Source organism: Salvelinus fontinalis, chromosome 13 (assembly GCF_029448725.1).
Source record: "Salvelinus fontinalis isolate EN_2023a chromosome 13, ASM2944872v1, whole genome shotgun sequence".
Classification (NCBI taxonomy): domain Eukaryota; kingdom Metazoa; phylum Chordata; class Actinopteri; order Salmoniformes; family Salmonidae; genus Salvelinus; species Salvelinus fontinalis.
This window is the reverse complement of record NC_074677.1, coordinates 53,111,748-53,132,091: the sequence shown is the minus strand read 5'-3', so window position 1 is coordinate 53,132,091 and position 20,344 is coordinate 53,111,748. Positions and strand designations below refer to the sequence as shown.

At 47.0% G+C, this 20,344-nt stretch overlaps 2 protein-coding genes across 3 annotated transcripts; one reads left to right on the top strand and one right to left on the bottom strand.

The window, feature by feature from the left end:
- apooa (apolipoprotein O, a) lies at window positions 1-17,528 on the top strand. 2 transcript variants are annotated; one of them, XM_055943444.1, is made up of 10 exons: window positions 2-102; window positions 5,331-5,432; window positions 5,541-5,660; window positions 6,311-6,343; window positions 15,833-15,887; window positions 16,016-16,111; window positions 16,398-16,489; window positions 16,681-16,761; window positions 16,903-16,988; window positions 17,265-17,528. In XM_055943444.1, the coding sequence occupies exons 1-9, from the start codon at window positions 94-96 to the stop codon at window positions 16,951-16,953; spliced, it is 639 nt and encodes a 212-aa protein (XP_055799419.1). In that variant the 5' UTR covers window positions 2-93; the 3' UTR covers window positions 16,954-16,988; window positions 17,265-17,528. The 2 variants fall into 2 exon arrangements, with proteins under 2 accessions (XP_055799420.1, XP_055799419.1); XM_055943445.1 differs by lacking the exon at window positions 6,311-6,343 and having other exon boundaries at window positions 1-102.
- Window positions 17,529-17,912: 384 nt separating this feature from the next.
- On the bottom strand, window positions 17,913-19,891 carry sat1a.2 (spermidine/spermine N1-acetyltransferase 1a, duplicate 2). Its single transcript, XM_055943446.1, has 6 exons — window positions 19,620-19,891; window positions 19,413-19,464; window positions 19,225-19,308; window positions 18,696-18,797; window positions 18,338-18,378; window positions 17,913-18,203 (listed from the first exon to the last, which is right to left on the bottom strand). The coding sequence occupies exons 1-6, from the start codon at window positions 19,683-19,685 to the stop codon at window positions 18,030-18,032; spliced, it is 519 nt and encodes a 172-aa protein (XP_055799421.1). The 5' UTR covers window positions 19,686-19,891; the 3' UTR covers window positions 17,913-18,029.
- Between the last annotated feature and the right edge of the window lie 453 nt (window positions 19,892-20,344).

Sequence of the window (20,344 nt, the reverse complement as noted above, 5' to 3'; positions counted from 1 at the left end):
TAGCGAGTTTCGGATTGGAATGCGACCTGAGGAGCAGCATGTTCTCTTTCGGACACCGTAAGTACTCGAAGCTTGGCACGGTAAAAAAGGATCATGTACAAGGTGAGAATATAAACTTTATGTACTACGTAATAACTTAATATTTGGAAATTAATTTATTTCCGATTCAGTCCACACTGGTTTATTATGTGTTTTGTTAATTTACTGTTTTAGTTGAATAGCGATCTGTTTCAATAACATTAAGGGGACTCGATCCCCCGGTGAAGCACAGAGGGCGTAAGGACAGCGAGCAAGACACCATGATTATCAAGGGCATTGCATTAAATGCATAACACAGTATATATTTTCTTCATTATGTCGGAGTCATTCATACTGATACTTAGAGTTTCTGGCGCTCTGAGGTAGCTGTCTCTTGTCACTCATGCATAGCCAACTAAAGTCGAAAGTAAAAAAACGCAGCTAGTTTTTCACACGCGTTCGGGCTGAGTTTACCACACTCTGTAGGTCCTTACTTGGTCTATCCACGGGGTACTTGAGACTCATGGGAGCATATGAAGGTGTACTTCATGGGTACTCTGGGCAGAACAAAATTCAGTCTTTACTTGGTCTATCCACGGGGTACTTGAGGAGACTCATGAGAGCATATGAAGGGGTACTTTATGGGTACTCTGGGCAGAACAAAATTCAGTTGGTGGTACAGTAACCGTAAACGTTTGGGAACCACTGCTTTAGGCTAGAAGTTCATGAACTAGACAGACACTCGATATACCGGTATTGTCACATGCCTACTTAATGGGATGAACAATATACTTCTTTTTTTACACTAGATGGCGACATTGATCTTCTGTAACACTTTGAGGGCCACAATTCTCAATTCCATTACAACTTCTAGCTTCTACTCCTTTGGTGTTTCCAGGTCTGAATGTTCTGCTTGACAGGTGAAATTTGCAACATTGTGATGGCCTCACTAGGTAATAGCCTGGCTGACTCAATTCACGAACTGCGAATTTACACCTGAGACTTACCCCGTTTTTTTACCAAAAAGGCTCAAACTTTTGTATCCACCTCCACGGCCCGGCTCGTTTCTCACTGGGCCATGGCCTCAGTGGAACTGCTTTGACTGCTGGTACTTTTCAGCTTGCATTTAAATAACAATGGCTAACTGTGAACATGGGTTAACACATTCCACTGTTAACACCTTCTCACAAAGCAACTGTCTTGATGATGCAGAGGTTGTTGATGTTATGCTGATGAAGGAGGACCCAAAAGCGACGAAATAGAAACAGAGTCTTTATTCCAGTCATAGACAAAAACGATACTCCTGATATATCTAAGGTAAAAACAAAACAGGAAAACTGAAATCCTCTCGTCAGTAGAGATGAACGACTGGAGACGCGACCCCTAGACACCTGCTCACACGCAGCATCTGATGAAGGCAAAAACACGATAGGGCGGAACAAGGACACAGAAACAGCAAACGTCAAACAAGAATCCGACAACGACAGGAGCGGAAAACAGAGGGAGAAATAGGGACTCTAATCAGAGGGCAAAATAGGGGACAGGTGTGAAAGAGCAAATGAGGTCGTAGGGAGAATGAGAAACAGCTGGGAGCAGGAACGGAACGATAGAGAGAGAGAGAGCGGGAGAGGGAGAGAGGGAGGAGGAGAGAGAGAGAGAAAGAGAAAGAACCTAATAAGACCAGCAGAGGGAAGCACAGGGACAAGACATGATAATCAATGACAAAACATGACAGTACCCCCCCACTCACCAAGCGCCTCCTGGCGCACTCGAGGAGGAACCCTGGCGGCGACGAAGGAAATCATCAATCAACGAACGGTCCAGCACGTCCCGAGAAGGAACCCAACTCCTCTCCTCAGGACCGTAACCCTCCCAATCCACTAAGTACTGGTGACCACGTCCCTGAGAACGCATGTCCATGATCCTCCGTTCCTTGTAAATAGGAGCGCCCTCGACAAGGACGGGAGGGGGGGAGGGAAGACGAACGGGGGCGCGAAGAAAAGGCTTGACACAAGAGACATGGAAGACAGGGTGGACGCGACGAAGATGTCGCGGAAGAAGCAGTCGCACAGCGACAGGATTAACGACCTGAGAGACACGAAACGGACCAATGAACCGCGGAGTCAACTTGCGAGAAGCTGTCGTAAGGGAAAGGTTACGAGTGGAAAGCCACACTCTCTGACCGCGACAATACCTAAGACTCTTAATCCTACGTTTATTGGCGGCTCTCACAGTCCTCCCCGCAGACGAAGACAGACCGGTACTAAAGTCTAAGGCGATCTGAGACCATGGTCGAGAAGGAATGGGAAGCGGTCTAAGACGACCGGCAGGAGGAGAGTTACCTGACTTAGTCTGCGCGCAGTCCGAACAAGCAGCCACGAAACGGCGCGTGTCCCGCTCCTGAGTAGGCCACCAAAACCGCTGGCGAATAGAAGCAAGCGTACCCCGAACACCGGGGTGACCAGCTAACTTGGCAGAATGAGCCCACTGAAGAACAGCCAGACGAATAGAGACAGGAACGAACAGAAGGTTACTAGGACAAGCGCGCGGCGACGCAGTGTGAGTGAGTGCTTGCTTTACCTGTCTCTCAATTTCACAGACAGTCAACCCGACAACACGCCCTTCAGGGAGAATCCCCTCGGGTTCCGATGACGACAATCGATGAGAAAAGTAAGCGCAAGGATGGACCTTATCGTCAGACTGGAAGCGCTGGGACAGAATGGCTCCCACGCCCACCTCTGAAGCGTCAACCTCGACAATGAATTGTTTAGTGACGTCAGGAGTAACAAGGATAGGGGCGGATGTAAAACGCTTCTTGAGGAGATCAAAAGCTCCCTGGGCGGTACCAGACCACTTAAAACAAGACTTGACAGAAGTCAGAGCTGTGAGAGGGGCAGCCACTTGACCGAAATTACGAATGAAACGCCGATAGAAATTAGCGAAACCGAGAAAACGCTGTAACTCGACACGTGACTTAGGAACAGGCCAATCGCTGACATCCTGGACCTTAGCGGAATCCATCTGAATGCCTTCAGCAGACAGATAATCATCGAGAGCCTTACGTTCGGGAGCCGACAGAGAGAATAATCTACCCCGAGGAGAAGTGGTCCCCGGATGGAGATCAATACAACAATCATACGACCGGTGAGGAGGAAGAGAGTTGGCTCTGGACCGACTGAAGACCGTGCGTAGATCATGATGTTCCTCCGGCACTCCTGTCACATCACCAGGCTCCTCCTGAGTAGAGGGGACAGAAGAAACAGGAGGAATAGCAGACATTAAACACTTCACATGACAAGAAACGTTCCAGGATAGGATAGAATTACTAGACCAATTAATAGAAGGATTATGACATACTAGCCAGGGATGACCCAAAACAACAGGTGTAACAGGTGAACAAAAAATCAAAAAAGAAATGGTCTCACTGTGGTTACCAGATACTGTGAGGGTTAAAGGTAGTGTCTCATATCTGATACTGGGGAGAGAACTACCATCTAAGGCGAACATGGGTGTGATCCTCCCTAACTCTCTGAGAGGAATGTCATGTTTCCGAGCCCATGCTTCGTCCATAAAACAACCCTCAGCCCCAGAGTCTATCAAGGCACTGCAGGAAGCAGCCGACCCGGTCCAGCGTAGATGGACCGACAAGGTAGTACAGGATCTTGATGGAGAGACCTGAGTAGTAGCGCTCACCAGTAGCCCTCCACTTACTGATGATCTCTGACCTTTAACTGGACATGACATGACAAAATGTCCAGCAGAACCGCAATAGAAGCAAAGGCGGTTGGTGATTCTCCGTTCCCTCTCCTTAGTCGAGATGTGAACACCTCCCAGCTGCATGGGCTCAGTCTCTGAGCCGATGGAAGGAGATGGTCGAGATGCGGAGAAGGGAAGCCCCGCTAACGCGAGCTCTCTTCCCCGAGCTCGGTGACGAAGATCTACCCGTCGTTCTATGCGGATGGCGAGTGCAATCAACGAGTCCACGCTGGAAGGAACCTCCCGGGAGAGAATCTCATCCTTAACCTCAGCGTGGAGTCCCTCCAGAAAACGAGCGAGCAACGCCGGCTCGTTCCAGTCACTGGATGCAGCAAGAGTACGAAACTCTATAGAGTAATCCGTTATGGATCGATCACCTTGACATAGGGAAGCCAGACCCCTGGAAGCCTCCTTCCCAAAAACTGAACGATCAAAGACCCGTATCATCTCCTCCTTAAAGTTCTGATAAACGTTAGAACACTCAGCCCTTGCCTCCCAGATAGCTGTGCCCCACTCCCGAGCCCGACCAGTAAGGAGTGATATGACGTAAGCGATCCGAGCTCTCTCACTAGAGTACGTGTTGGGCTGGAGAGAGAACACAATATCACACTGGGTGAGAAAAGAGCGACACTCAGTGGGCTGCCCAGAGTAACATGGTGGGTTATTAACCCTAGGTTCCGGAGACTCGGAAGACCAGGAAGTAGCTGGTGGCACAAGACGAAGACTCTGAAACTGTCCAGAGAGATCAGAGACCTGAGCGGCCAGGGTCTCAACGGCATGACGAGCAGCAAACAATTCCTGCTCGTGTCTGCCGAGCATTGCTCCCTGGAACCCGACGGCAGTGTTGAGAGAATCCATAGTCGCTGGGTCCATCTTGGTCGGATTCTTCTGTTATGCTGATGAAGGAGGACCCAAAAGCGACGAAATAGAAACAGAGTCTTTATTCCAGTCATAGACAAAAACGATACTCCTGATATATCTAAGGTAAAAACAAAACAGGAAAACTGAAATCCTCTCGTCAGTAGAGATGAACGACTGGAGACGCGACCCCTAGACACCTGCTCACACGCAGCATCTGATGAAGGCAAAAACACGATAGGGCGGAACAAGGACACAGAAACAGCAAACGTCAAACAAGAATCCGACAACGACAGGAGCGGAAAACAGAGGGAGAAATAGGGACTCTAATCAGAGGGCAAAATAGGGGACAGGTGTGAAAGAGCAAATGAGGTCGTAGGGAGAATGAGAAACAGCTGGGAGCAGGAACGGAACGATAGAGAGAGAGAGAGCGGGAGAGGGAGAGAGGGAGGAGGAGAGAGAGAGAGAAAGAGAAAGAACCTAATAAGACCAGCAGAGGGAAGCACAGGGACAAGACATGATAATCAATGACAAAACATGACAGTTGATTCCACTCGCCCCAAGTCTTGTGTCAAACGCAGTTCCTGAAAAATAACACTTGAGCTTACGTTAACATAAACGCTGGCAACACACTGGTGTGGGGTAAGTCTCAGATGGAAATGCCCCATTGATGTCCCAGTCATTCTGTGTCTTCCAAGGTAGCAGGTGTGGCTGCTGTGCCTGGAACTCTATGGCTGCTTTCAGGGACTGTGTTTGCTGCCACCAAGGACAATCCAAATGTCACCTTAAATACAGATGAGGTACCGCATTGTGCGCACAATCACACTTTCTGAAGTCTTTCAGCATACATCCAATCTGAGGCAAGCCCACATTTGGATGCGGTAACTGACCCATATTGTTTGTTACAGCTCTCCCTCTACACTATACCACAGCAGAAGTTCCGCTATGTGGAGCCGGAGATAGGGCACTTGGAGCAAGGTGTTACCACTCTAAGGAAACTGGCAGAGCCCTACACTACCTGGTGTCAGGTACATTGATAACCCTACTCACCTGTGAGCTACTGGGTGATAGAAAAGACTGTTCCTAACAGAGGAAAGAATTACTATCTAAAAATAAGGACAGTTGTTGGGTGTTTGTGTAGATATGCAACCCCAGGCAAGATTCACAATGTCTGATACCCCCATCCTCACTCCAAAATAACTTCACATGGGCACTGAAATGTGAAATGTTTTTGCCCTGCTTTACATTATCATCCCAGTTGCTTTTGCGTATTTTACAATGCGCCCCTGCAAAGATGTACTGTGATTAGCTGTGACTGGTAAATATTAACTACAGTAGGTCTCACTAATATCAATTCATCTTTGATTTCTCTTTGAGTATGAACTGTACTTATTTTCCCAGAGACCAGTTAATATTTACTGGTATTCCTATGTGTCTAGAGCTATTATACATCCTGTTTCACCATGGCCAGTAAATCTGTACTGTGTTTCACCATGGCCAGTAAATCTATACTGTGTTTCATCATGGCCAGTAAACATTTATTGTTGATTCGATGCTGCAATCAATAATCATTGCACTTGTTGAAATGATTTTGTCCATCTCCAATGAAGTGTTAGTCATGATTGTGCTGCTCTGCTTCTACCCCTGTGATCACACCAATGATCTGCTCCCCTTTCAGCAAACAAGCCATTCAGCAGTGGAAAATGTTCAGGTACTCCCCCATAGCCACTCACACATAATTCAAATCAAATCAAGCTTTATTTATACAGTGCATTTCAGACATGGAATGCAACATAATGTGCTTTGCAGGAAAAAACTACTAAAATACAATGAAAATAAAAGCTGAATTATTTACTACACTACAAATATAAGATTAAAAAAACAAATGAATGACAAACTGAACAATTAAAAAAGACCCTAAGGAAAAGCAACGCTAAAAATATGTTTTAATATCTCTTTTGGGCTCCTGAGTGGCGCTTTGTTCAAAGGCGCTGCATCTCAGTGCTAGAGGCGTCACTACAGACCCTGGTTTGATTCAAGGCTGTATCACAACCGACCATGATTGGGAGTCCCATAGGGCGGCGCACAATTGTCCCAGCGTCATCCGGGTTTGACTGGGGTAGGCAGTCATTGTAAATAAGAATTTGTTCTTAACTGACTTGCCTAGTTAAATAAGGGTTCAATAAATATATGTCCACAGTTTTGCACCCCCCCCCCCCAGCTTTATCACAAAGCCCAGCTAACGTTGCCATGGGGTAACATATATTAACTGAACAGTACCGGACCCATAATCAAACATTGTCGAACGCCACATGTGAAATGCATTTTCTCTGAGTTATGTTCACCAAGTGTAACACTTCCAGTGGTGGAAACAAGAGTCAGGTGCAGAGAGCAGGAATCTCTTTCAAAAAAGTGGAATTTTATTTCCTTAACGTAATCACCTACAAACCGGTGACGCCACACTAAACACTGGGCGCGTAAAGAGAAATGTTCCAAAGTCAATAGAATAACAAAATCCACAAAATACACACCACAAACACGAAACAGAAAAACAAGCCCGCACAAAAGGGAGCGGGCCAACTGGGTTTAAATAACCCCTAATCTAAACACACAACAGGTGAAACAAATTAGACAAACTAAAAGGATAACAGAAAAGGGGATCGGTGGCAGCTAGTAGACCGGAGACGACGACCGCCGAGCACCGCCCGAACGGGAAGAGGCACCATCCTCGGCGGGACTCGTAACAGTACCCCCCTCCCGACGCGCGGCTCCCGCAGCGCGCCGACTCCGGCCTCGAGGACGACCCGGAGGGCGAGGAGCAGGGCGCTCCGGATGGAGGCGGTGAAAGTCCCTCAACAGGGACGGATCCAAGATGTCCCCCACCGGTACCCAGCATCTCTCCTCCGGACCGTACCCCTCCCAGTCCACGAGGTACTGCAGGCCCCTCACCCGGCGTCTTGAGTCCAGAATGGCTCTGATCCTATACGCCGGGGACCCCTCGATGTCGAGAGGGGGAGGAGGGACCTCCGGTACCTCACCTTCCTGCAGGGGACCAGCTACCACCGGCCTGAGGAGAGACACATGAAACGAGGGGTTAATACGATAGTAAGAGGGAAGTTGTAACCTATAACACACCTCGTTTATCCTCCTCAGGACTTTAAATGGCCCCACACACTGCGGCCCCAGCTTCCGGCAGGGCAGGCGGAGGGGCAGGTTTCGGGCCGAGAGCCAGACCCTGTCCCCTGGTGCAAACACAGGGGCCTCACTGCGGTGGCGGTCAGCGCTCCTCTTCTGCCGTTCACTGGCCTGCTTGAGAGAGTCCTGGACCGCTCGCCAGGTCTCTCTAGAGCGCTGTACCCATTCCTCCACCGCAGGAGCCTCAGTCTGGCTCTGGTGCCACGGAGCCAGGACCGGCTGGTACCCCAGTACACACTCGAAGGGCGACATGTTCGTAGATGAGTGGCGGAGTGAGTTTTGGGCCAACTCCGCCCACGGGACGTACCTCGCCCATTCTCCTGGCCGGTCCTGGCAATACGACCTCAGAAACCTACCCACCTCCTGGTTCACTCTCTCCACCTGCCCATTACTTTCGGGGTGATACCCAGAGGTGAGGCTGACCGAGACCCCCAGACGCTCCATAAACGCCCTCCATACCCGGGACGTGAACTGGGGACCTCGATCAGATACGATATCCTCCGGCACCCCATAATGCCGGAAGACGTGGGTAAATAGAGCCTCCGCAGTCTGTAGGGCCGTAGGGAGACCAGGCAATGGGAGGAGACGACAGGACTTAGAGAACCGATCCACAACGACCAAAATGGTAGTGTTCCCCTGAGACGGAGGAAGATCCGTCAAAAAATCTACTGATAGATGAGACCATGGCCGTTGTGGAACCGGAAGGGGTTGTAACTTCCCCCTTGGTAGGTGCCTAGGAGCCTTACTCTGAGCGCATACCGAGCAGGAGGAGACATAGAGTCTCACGTCCTTAGCCAAGGTGGGCCACCAGTATTTCCCTCTAAGACCACGCACTGTCCTCTCCACCCCCGGATGACCCGAAGCAGGTATTGAGTGAGCCCACCGAATCAATCGATCACGAACACCAAGCGGTACGTACCTACGGCCAGTCGGACACTGGGACGGCGCAGGTTCTACCCTCAACGCCCGCTCGATGTCCGCGTCCACCTCCCATACCACCGGAGCCACCAGACATGAGGCGGGAAGGATGGGAGTCGGATCGATGGGCCGGTCATCCGTGTCATAGAGACGAGACAGCGCGTCGGCCTTTGTGTTGAGGGAACCTGGTCGGTAAGAGATCGTAAATCTAAAACGAGTAAAAAACATGGCCCACCTCGCCTGACGCGGATTCAATCTCCTCGCCTCTCGGATATACTCCAGATTGCGATGGTCAGTCCAGATGAGAAAAGGGTATTTAGCCCCCTCAAGCCAGTGTCTCCACACCTTCAGGGCTTTTACCATAGCTAGTAACTCCCTGTCCCCCACATCATAGTTCCGCTCCGCCGGACCCAACTTCTTAGAAAAGAAAGCACAGGGACGGAGCTTCGGTGGCGTGCCCGAGCGCTGTGATAGCACGGCTCCAACACCAGCCTCGGACGCATCCACCTCCACTATGAACGCTAATGAAGGGTCCGGATGCGCCAACACGGGAGCCTCAGTGAAACGCGCCTTCAACTGGTTAAAAGCTCTCTCAGCCTCAGCCGACCACTGTAGACGCACCGGCCCTCCCTTTAGCAGTGAGGTAATGGGGGCCGCCACTTGGCCAAAACCCCGGATAAACCTCCGGTAGTAATTGGCAAACCCTAAAAACCGCTGCACCTCCTTTACCGTGGTTGGAGTCGGCCAATTACGCACGGCGTTAACGCGATCACTCTCCATAACCAACCCTGAGGTGGAAATGCGATAACCCAGGAAGGAAACGGCTTGTTTGGAAAACACACATTTCTCAGCCTTGACGTATAGGTCATGCTCTAGCAGCCTCCCAAGAACCCTGCGCACCAGGGAAACATGCGCGGCGCGTGTAGCAGAATAGATCAGGATGTCATCAATATACACTACCACACCCTGCCCGTGCATGTCCCTGAGAATCTCATCTACAAAGGATTGGAAAACGGCTGGAGCATTCTTTAACCCATACGGCATGACGAGGTACTCATAGTGGCCTGATGTGGTACTAAACGCTGTTTTCCACTCGTCTCCCTCCCGAATACGCACCAAATTATACGCGCTCCTAAGATCCAGTTTTGTGAAAAAACGTGCTCCGTGGAATGATTCCACCGCCGTAGCGATGAGAGGTAGCGGATAACTAAATCCCACTGTGATTGAATTTAGACCTCGATAATCAATGCACGGACGCAGACCTCCCTCCTTCTTTCTCACAAAAAAGAAACTCGAGGAGACGGGTGACATGGAGGGCCGAATGAACCCCTGTCTCAGAGCTTCCGTGACATATGTCTCCATAGCCAACGTCTCCTCCTGTGACAAGGGGTACACATGACTCCTGGGAAGTGCAGCGTTCACCTGGAGGTTTATCACACAATCCCACCGTCGATGAGGTGGTAATTTAGTCGCTTTCTTTTTACTAAAAGCGATAGCCAAATCGGCATATTCTGGGGGAATGCGCACAGTGGAAACCTGGTCTGGACTCTCCACCGAGGTGGCACCGATGGAAACTCCCACACACCTACCTGAACACTCCTCTGACCACCCCTGAAGAGCTCCCTGTCTCCAGGAAATAAGGGGATTGTGAATGGCTAGCCAAGGAACCCCCAACACCACTGGAAACCCAGGTGAATCAATAAGGTAGAAACTAATCTGCTCCCTATGATCCCCCTGTGTTACCATGTCCAGCGGCATCGTGGCCTCCCTGATCAACCCTGACCCTAGTGGTCGGCTATCTAAGGAGTGCACAGGGAAAGGAGGGTCTATCTGCACTAACGGAATACCCAACTTACGGGCTAGACCGCGATCCATAAAACTCCCAGCTGCGCCTGAGTCTACGAGCGCCTTATGCTGGAGAGAAGGGAAAAACGCAGGAAAAAAAATAACCAAAAACATGTGACCGACAGGAAGCTCTGGGTGAGTCTTGTGCCTACTCACCTGGGGTGATCGAGGAGTATTCCGCCTGCCATCTCCACTCCCAGAGGCGCTCCTCCAACACCGGTCTGAAGTGTGTCCTCTCCTGCCACAATAGGTGCAAGAGAAGCCACCTCCTCTGGCCCCCCTAGATGCAGCCCCTCCCAACTCCATCGGGGTTGAAGCGGGAGGACTGGGAGGTGGAACGAACAGGACCCCCTCTGAACGCCCGCGGGCAGCTAGCAGGTTGTCCAGTCGTATAGACATGTCAATTAACTCATCGAGAGAGAGCGTAGTGTCTCGACAAGCTAGCTCCCGACGGACGTCCTCCCGAAGGCTACATCGATAATGGTCCATCAGGGCCCTGTCATTCCACCCCGCGCCAGCAGCCAAGGTCCGGAACTCCAAAGCGAAGTCTTGCGCACTCCTCGTCTCCTGTCTGAGGTGGAACAGTCTCTCACCCACCGCTCGGCCCTCCTGAGGGTGGTCAAATACGGCCCGAAAGCGGCGAGTGAATTCTGGGTAGTTGTCTCGAACCGAGTCTGGGCCGTTCCAGACCGCATTAACCCATTCCAGGGCTCTACCCGTCAGACAGGAGATGAGGAGGCTAACACTCTCCTCTCCAGAAGGAGTCGGACGAACAGTGGCCAAGTAGAGCTCCAACTGGAGCAAAAACCCCTGGCACCCAGCCACCGCTCCATCGTACTCCCTTGGGAGCGCAAGACGCAATGCACCCGAACCTGATGCTGACGTTGATAGGGAAGGTTGCGCCGTCTGGGAAGGAGCTGGGGTTGTAGTCGGGATACCACTCCTCTCCCATCGTTCCATCCTCGCCATCATCATGTCCATTGCCGTCCCTATCCGATGGAGAACGGCGGTGTGATGCTGGACACGCTCCTCCATCGATGGGAGAGGGGTGGTTGCTGCTTCTGCTGACTCCATATTGGGGTGCGGGCTTCTGTAACACTTCCAGTGGTGGAAACAAGAGTCAGGTGCAGAGAGCAGGAATCTCTTTCAAAAAAGTGGAATTTTATTTCCTTAACGTAATCACCTACAAACCGGTGACGCCACACTAAACACTGGGCGCGTAAAGAGAAATGTTCCAAAGTCAATAGAATAACAAAATCCACAAAATACACACCACAAACACGAAACAGAAAAACAAGCCCGCACAAAAGGGAGCGGGCCAACTGGGTTTAAATAACCCCTAATCTAAACACACAACAGGTGAAACAAATTAGACAAACTAAAAGGATAACAGAAAAGGGGATCGGTGGCAGCTAGTAGACCGGAGACGACGACCGCCGAGCACCGCCCGAACGGGAAGAGGCACCATCCTCGGCGGGACTCGTAACACCAAGGGTGACAAAAAACTATTGACCCATCTCCATTCTGTCCAGAAGGCTATCATGGTCAACAGTGTTGAATGCAGCACTTAAATTTAAATATAAGAGTACAAGAACAGAGCTGTTTGGTATCTGTGCTGGCTCTAAGCTCATTTACCACTTTAAATAAGGCTGTCTCTGTGCCGTGGTGGGCACGAAAACCAGATTGGAATCTTTCAGTTGGCACTTCAGATATGCATTTAAAAACTGTTTTGAAGAAGGTGGTGGGGATACGTTGAGAAGGCAGGTAGAAGGCTTAAGTTGTGATATCACTTTCCTGAGCATGTCTGTGTCAACCAGGGAAAATAAATCCATAGTGCCTTTGTGTGGTAGGCTAGGGCACATATCAAACTTCTCAGACAGCCTTAGGTCTTGCTTGACTGATACCCAGCCTAATATTGATTATCTTATCTTTGAAATATGCCGCAAACTCATCACATTTAGATGAGGAAAGTTCACATAGGTTTGCGGGGGTAGGATTTATCAGGCCATTAATGGTCAAGAAGAGCACTCTCAAATTATTGTGATTTAATAGTGATCAAGTTATAAAAATGAGCCTGTCTGTCATTTCTAATTGCCTTGTTATAAATGCCAAGTTGCTCTCTCAGAATATCATAATGGACGTGCAACTTTGACTTTCTCCACTTCCGCTCTGCCTGTCTGCCTGTACTCCTTAATTGATTAGTTTCCTCACTCATCCAAGGGAATCTCCGTTTGAATGTGGCCTTTTTCAACTTTACTGGAGCTATGGCATCAATGGTTGTCCTTAATTTGCTATTAAAGTTTTCAACTTAATCATCACAATAGGAAGACAGAATAGGTGGTGGAGTATTGTTCATACACTCAATAAAATCTGGAGCAACTTCAGTGGTAAGATAGCATTTCTTAATAGTCCGTTCAGTATTACCCTGTGCTATGGGCAACAAGGTAGTAAAAAATCCACTGTGGTGATCAGATAAAGCAACATCAACAATAGAGGATATGTCAATAGAAAGCCCCTTGGTAATAACCAGGGCCAGAGTAGGTAATAACCAGGGCCAGAGTATGGACACGGTTATCGGTGGGCCCAGTAACATGTTGGATAAAGTCCATAGTCTCTTTGTCAACATGAATATTAAAATCGCCCAATACAATGATTTTGTCACAGTTCTCAAGGACAATAGACAATAGTTAAGATAAATCAGTAAAGAAAGTGGGGCAGTGCTTTGGTGGCCAATAGAGCGTTATGGCCAGCACTGGTGGCTGCCATTTAAACAGTATAGCACGATGCTCAAAAGACCCAAAGTCGCCAAACGAAATGTCCTTACAGCTGAAAGCATTAGTAAACCCCTTCGGTAGCAGGGAGGTGGCCAGAGATAATTATTATCTTCCCTGTGCTAGCGAGGGTGTTTAAAAAATGTTTGTAGTTCTCCCTCAGATCCTCAAATCGCCTAAAACGAAGGTCATTAAAACCTACATGTGATGATGGTGTCAATATTGGAGTAGTTGGCCAGAACAATGGGCAGGAGGGAGTTGATGTCATGGACACGAACTCCTGGGTGAAAGTGGACCTAGGTCGGTCCACAGATCTAGGGCAGGCCAAAATCTCTCACCATTGAGCTGCCCACAATAATGGTGGTCGTGATGGAATCCGATAAGGAAGCGACCTGCTGAACTGCGGTGGCTGTGGGGGAGGGGGGGGGGGGGTCACTGGGCGGGCGCCGGCTGTTGCTATACACCCAGGATCCGTGCAGATTCCCGAGGCTGGTAGGTCCGTCTCAAGAGAGGCAAAGCTGTTTGATAGCTGGATCACATCTTCTCGAATAGATGAAGGGTGGCCAGACTGCTTCCCCGATCTCCTACGCCTTGCGAGTGTCGTCTCCCATGGGCCGCAGAGTTGAGCTTAACATCTGTCTGTTGGGGGAAGGAAGGCCCTAAAAATTGTCAAAGACTCCAGCCACCTTAGTCATACTATTATCTCTGCTACCGCATGGCAAGCGGTACCGGAGTGCCAAGTCTAGGTCCAAGAGGCTTCTAAACAGCTTCTACCCCCAAGCCATAAGACTCCTGAACATCTAATCAAATGGCTACCCAGACTATTTGCATTGCCCCCCTTTTACGCTGTTGCTACTCTCTGTTATTATATATGCATAGTCACTTTGATGACTCTACCTACATGTACATATTACCTCAATTACGTCGACTAACCGGTGCCTCCGCACATTGACTCTGTACCGGTGCCCCAGGTATATGGCCACGCTATTGTTATTTTACTGCTGCTCTTTGATTTGTGCCCAGGGTTGGATAAAAACACTGGTGGGCTAGCTCTGTTAGCATTAGCCGTTAGCCTGCTCCGTTTTCATGATGGCTTGCATCTAACTGCTACTTAACAGGAATCCGGGACACAAACTTGCGTCTGACCGGGTCGCGGAATCTGTAGCAATACAAACTTTACCTCTGATTTAAAACTTTCATAAAAATAACAAATCGAGTATACCGTTCTGTTGTGCGCTTTGATGACACACATGATCATCATAAACTCACAGAGAGGGATTGAGATTCAGCTGATTAGTTGTTATGTCTAAAAGACTGGTAAAGTACTCTGTAAATAATTATTTTAAACCCATTCAGCCTCTCCATTTCTGCTCGGCCAGGCTGTTCCATTTCTGCTCTAGAAGCTTCTGTTTGAGGCTGTGATCACTGCTTCTAAGTCACCCATCTGACCTCTGCCCTATTGGCTCCTTCAGTTAGGAGATAAGCAGCTCACTAACATACGGCACATGTTTGTCAGTAAAGTGCAGTGGTTGGAACTTTATTGGTAGTTGCTCTTTTACAGTGCAGAATGTCTTTACAATGTTTCAAGGGTACACAAAGTGCTGTTGGTTGATGTTTCAACTAGAGCTCCCTACTGGGTGACAGATTGACCTGTGCTTTAGGCTGTAAAACCCAATTTACAAATAGTGATTGTAAACAGTCAAATAAACCTTTGTATTGTAGGTAATTCTGACTCTATTGCAGGGTAAATAAAGACAGGTCTCTTCGTAGGCAAACAGAACTGTATGAGGGTTCTAAGGGCGTGGTAGTCCTACTGTAACCGGTTCTGTACCGGTACCTTTCTGTGTTGTGTTCTGGTGAGGTGTACGTGGAAGGGAAGGCTCTGGACACAATTCTGCCGGTTGTCTCTCTTTTAATGGCTGCATGGAATGGATACAAATGCAAGGCAAACTTTAATGCTGCCGTCTGGACTAACATGCACAAGTATATTTGCCTCTCATCACGCTTTGAGCAAACTGAGGAGTAAAAGCAAGGCTCCCGTTGATGACATCAACATCAACACAATTTAGAAAATAAATAAAATAATTAATCCTTGAAAGTAGTGTAATACATCTCAAAAGAACCTTCAAATAATAAATGAAAATAAATATGAGAGATTTTCAGTCAAATACATCAAGTATATTTTACACCTGTTACACTACCACTAGTTATTCTACCACTATAACAATCACAGTACAAACAATATAAAGCATCACAAGTACACAGTTAACTTGAATTGAAGATTACTGCGCAAGAGCATATTTACTGTGAAATAACGTATTATCATGTTATTAAATGTCAACTTGTTCTGTAACAATGAAAAATAAGCACTTATCCATTATTGAATGGCTCTGAAGGTGCAGAGATTGGGTGACATGAGCTGATGTACGTTACGTGTTCACTGTACTGTCCTCTTCTCCTGTGGGATTCAGGGTGCCGTTGGAAAAGTGATGCCCAAGGTTGAAAGTGCCATCCAATTAGGAAATGGTAAGAGAACACACACCCCATGATACACATAAAGTGAACGCATTACTCATACACTGTAATGTACACCCATTTGTACAAATAGAATGTCAGTTTCAGGTTGGTAACAGAGTTACTTTCTGTTGTTTCAGAGACTTTCACTTTCCTGCAAAACCCTCCTGCTGAATTCTACCCCCGGGCTGGGGTCATTGGATTTGCTGGTATCCTTGGACTCTTTCTTGCAAGAGGTAAATAGTGGGTGTAAGTTTTGGGTTTGGATGAAGAGTACCCTGTTTTTGATCTCTATTGTTTTGGGGTTTTATCCACTTGTCCTTGTGCTAAGAAAGCACTCTGTGAGTCTCTGTGCCAGAGGCTGATCTAGAGGTAGAGCTGTAGCCTCCAGACCATACAAGGCCGGGGTACAAATCTCAAACCTACTGCTGCTTCCTGTTGCCCTCTCCGGCTTCCTTTTCTTGTTTCTAATCTCCTTGAATAAAAAATAGTCTATGTGGCCCTCTGTCCTCTGTCTTCTAGGCTCCAGGGTGAAGAAGCTGATCTATCCTACAGGACTGATGGCTGTGGGCTACACTATGTACTACCCCCAGCAAGCCGCATCAATCGCCAAGGTGAGTTAGCGTGTCAATATTGTATGTCAGATGTTGTGTTTTTTTTTAACCTACTTGTGTGGGAGATAATGCATATTGTTCAATACCAAGACATAAGACTGTTGTAGGGTCATTCTAAAACCTGTGATGTTTGACTCTTAATGTATACTATTTTGCTTAAACCGATTTTTCGGTCCCCCTCCTTCCCACAGAACACAGGAGACTCGTTGTACGATTTTGCCCTGCAGGGCTACGTTAACGTAGAGAAGGTTTTCAAGTCAGTGGAGGGGAAGGTGAGCTCATCCTGTCAGGTCAAAAACTAGTTTGATCCTGAGGATAGAGATGGTACAGAATTACTGTGCAGATCATTACAGATTATTTGTAATGGGTTGACAAGTCTGAATTTTCACATCCTACCATGAATCTTTCCACAGCCAGTGAAAAAAGAGAAACCACAGGAAAATAAGCCAGAAGAAACGAGATGAGAAGAGCTGCAGAGGCCAAACCCTGATCGCAGCAGGTACAACAAACCTGAACATTTTCGCACAATAACAGCCTGCCAGCACCCAACACTTTAATCATTGCCCTAGTGGTCAACCTGCAGGCTTATGTAACACCCCAATAACTTGGCACAAAATGTGGCCAATTCATTATAAATCCTTTATAGTAACATTTATGCCAACTTTAAGATATTTGGGGGAGAAGTCAGAGAACAAACCAGTGTACTTTACATATCAGGTGCTAATGCTAGTAAAGTCTTGTAGATAAAGGCTAACGATGAGTTCTCTCTTTTCAGATACGTTGTGACACTAGGATCGTGACAACAAAACAAGATTAGCAGTCTTCCCAGGTCCTCCCAATGTATGCTACCATAAGTCATGGTTAGGCTCGCTCCCATTTGCGACTCTAATGACCAGCTTTTGCACTAGCCTTCCTCTCTGGCATTTACCCAGGAGGGGGTAGGACCTATCACGAAGGTTTAAACTTTATGTATTGAAGGTTCAGCTTTGTGATTTGAATGTATTTATGTAGACCGGAATAAAATCTATATTGTACGATCTATATTGACAGCGTGGATTTTAAAATAAAAGGCCACCGAAAACTGTAGAGGTATTGTACAAAGGCACCCTAAGAACAACTACGTGTGAGAACAACTACGTGAAGAAAAACATTGTTTGACAACAGTTAAGAAGTCTGTCCTTCCACAAACAAGCACCCACTTCTCCTTCTGAGCCAGACGTTATCATCAGGCCCGTTATAAACTATCTATACATGCTGATTCATGTTGAAATCTATGTTCCAGTACAAGGTCACATGACTAAGATAGTTCTCCTTTTTGCTTATGGAAGGTCAATCACAACCATTATCAGACATGAGTAAATGAAACGTACTGACTTCGAGTTTCAAAACCACCCAGATGTATAACAGGTCTTGCAGGAAGAAGTTGAACAAACTGTTTTTGTATTTATTCATTGAAATACATATTTCTTTTAAAATACATTGACATCAACAAACGAAGGGGAAGGCATTGCCGTTAGTAATCAGTGGTCATTTGCTGAATTTATCGTTTCTTTGCAGAAATCTTCAGCAGGTCATCCTTATCAATCGCATAGAGTCGCCAGCCCTCCTCATCGGACAGGTCTGAGGCTCCACGACGCTTGTAGAACTCTATGGACGACTTGTTCCATTCTGCTACGATGAAATGCATGCTACTGCAGCGAGTCTTAACTGCCGTCTGAGGAAGGGAGGACATTAAACAAAGTTAGACAGGGTCATCATATATCCTTGACTATAGGATGGGAGTTTTCCATAGGCTGGGCTGATCTATGCGTTCAGTAAATTGATTGCAAAAAAGTCCTATAGACTTACCTCACTCAGAACCTTCAGGATATCGGACCCAATACCATAACCTGAGAAAACAGGATCAAAGATTGGCAGTTAAGCCCTGGATCCAAGGACCCTGATTCAGTTGCCAGCGTTGGGCCAGTAATTGCTAGTTCGACTCCCCAAGCCGACTAGGTGAAACACCAAACGATCTGCCCTTGAGCAAGACACTTAATCTTAACCCAGTGTTTCCCAAACTCGGTCCTCGGGACCCCAAGGGGTGCACGTTTTGGATTTTGACCTAACTACACAGCTGATTCAGCTAGGGCAAAAAAACATGTGTGAAACAGGACAAATATAACCAATCCTATTTCTTTAATGTAACACACCATCATAGACTTACCTCTGAACTCCTTCATCACATAGAAGTCCTCTAAGTAGAGAAGCTTCCCAATCCAGGGGTCATAGGTGAAGTAGTACATGGCAAACCCAACGACAGTGTATCCTAAAACACAGTGAAAACATCCACATCAAAACCGGCAGGTAAGTGTTTGTGTAAAACTACTAGGATCTGACAAAATCCAACTTGGCTTATTGAGTATGATATTTTTATGTTATGATGATGAAGGGGATTTTCATGGTCAGAAAAAACTTGAGCCCTAGTTATGATATCACTGAGGATTTAAAAGGAGTTTCTCCGAGAATTGAGAACATTAAATTCCAAACTCCAGATCATGATTCACTTTGAGTTACGCCCACCAACACTAACCATACCTTGTGTTGTGTCTACCAACACGTACTATTGTGTACCTTAGCAGCGCTTCCGTAATTTTTTTTACTAGCCATAAATGTTTGAAATCTTGATTGTCAAACCTTTGCACTATTTCCTTACGAACTGACATTCTGTGAAACAGAATTACAACATGGCTTACCGTCTGAGCTCTGCTTATCCTCAGGAACTTCTGCAACGACGCAATGGTAGAACGGATGATCCCCAAAGCCGTCCTCTAGTAATTCTGAAAGTAAATTGTAAAGTCAGGGACTTCTGATTTGTTGGGGAAACATTTGATATGTTTACAATAATCATCCATCACACACATACAAGTAGACTTAACGTTACCTTTCTCGGTCAAGATGACCTGCTCTTCCATTTTTTCAAATTTCGCAAGTTCCTGAAATAATAGGGGAGAGAAAAAAATGTATTGTTGTTAGTCAAATGTCATAATATTGACAAATATGCTTAGGCTGTCTGTGATTATAACTTAAACTACAGAGATTTAAACATATACATACATACATACATCGTTGAATACACGCATCCTTTTACCTTTATGAGTCGCAATATGTCTGGCACGTCCTTGGGCTCGGCTTTCCGTAATATGAAATTTGACATTTTCTTTTTTTACTCTTCTTTCCTTTTCTAACAAGTCCTCTGAATGTGAAAATAAGCAAAACCTGTTTCTTCATCCGCTTCTTAGGAGTTGACCCCCCTGCAATACGTTTAGGATTCCAATACGAGCGGAATTACATTCGCTTTGGTCGCTGGCAGCTAGTGACTTTATTGAGCGCTTCACTCTCTTTTAAACATATTCTGTAAACGCGTCACAATCACATCCCGGAAGACTAAACGGGAAAATAGCTTAACAAATAACGGTTGACGTCATCGGGTCTCTACTTCCCATGACTCATGAGCCGTGCTAATTATATGCCAGCTGGCTGACGATACTATACTTTCTGAAAGACGCTAACCAAATTCACATATCGATCAATGTGATACAATCCTTTTCCAAAGCATCTGGTCTATATCTTAACATTAATAAATGTGAACTCATGGCTGTCAAAGATTGTGCGACACCTTCATATTATGATATTCCAGTGAAAGAAGAACTTACTTATTTAGGCATAACCATTACTAAGGATCAGAAGTCTAGAGGCTTACTAAATTTTAACCCTCTTATTTTTTTAAAAACAAAGAAGCTAAATCAATAGCTACAGCGGAACTTATCTTTTAAAGGAAGAGTCCTAATAACCATGGCTGAGGGTATCTCTAGG

Bases quoted from the DNA above. Each gene is read 5' to 3' on its own strand.
- apooa (XM_055943444.1), top strand. The intron at 5,661-6,310 runs GTACATTGATAA...CTCCCCTTTCAG, and splicing joins CCTACACTACCTGGTGTCAG to CAAACAAGCCATTCAGCAGT. The intron at 15,888-16,015 runs GTAAGAGAACAC...CTGTTGTTTCAG, and splicing joins TGCCATCCAATTAGGAAATG to AGACTTTCACTTTCCTGCAA.
- sat1a.2 (XM_055943446.1), bottom strand. From the start codon at position 19,685: ATGTCAAATTTCATATTACGGAAAGCCGAGCCCAAGGACGTGCCAGAC. The intron at 19,309-19,412 runs GTAACGTTAAGT...ATTTACTTTCAG, and splicing joins GGTCATCTTGACCGAGAAAG to AATTACTAGAGGACGGCTTT. The intron at 18,379-18,695 runs GTAAGTCTATGA...CTGTTTTCTCAG, and splicing joins TGTGATGAAGGAGTTCAGAG to GTTATGGTATTGGGTCCGAT.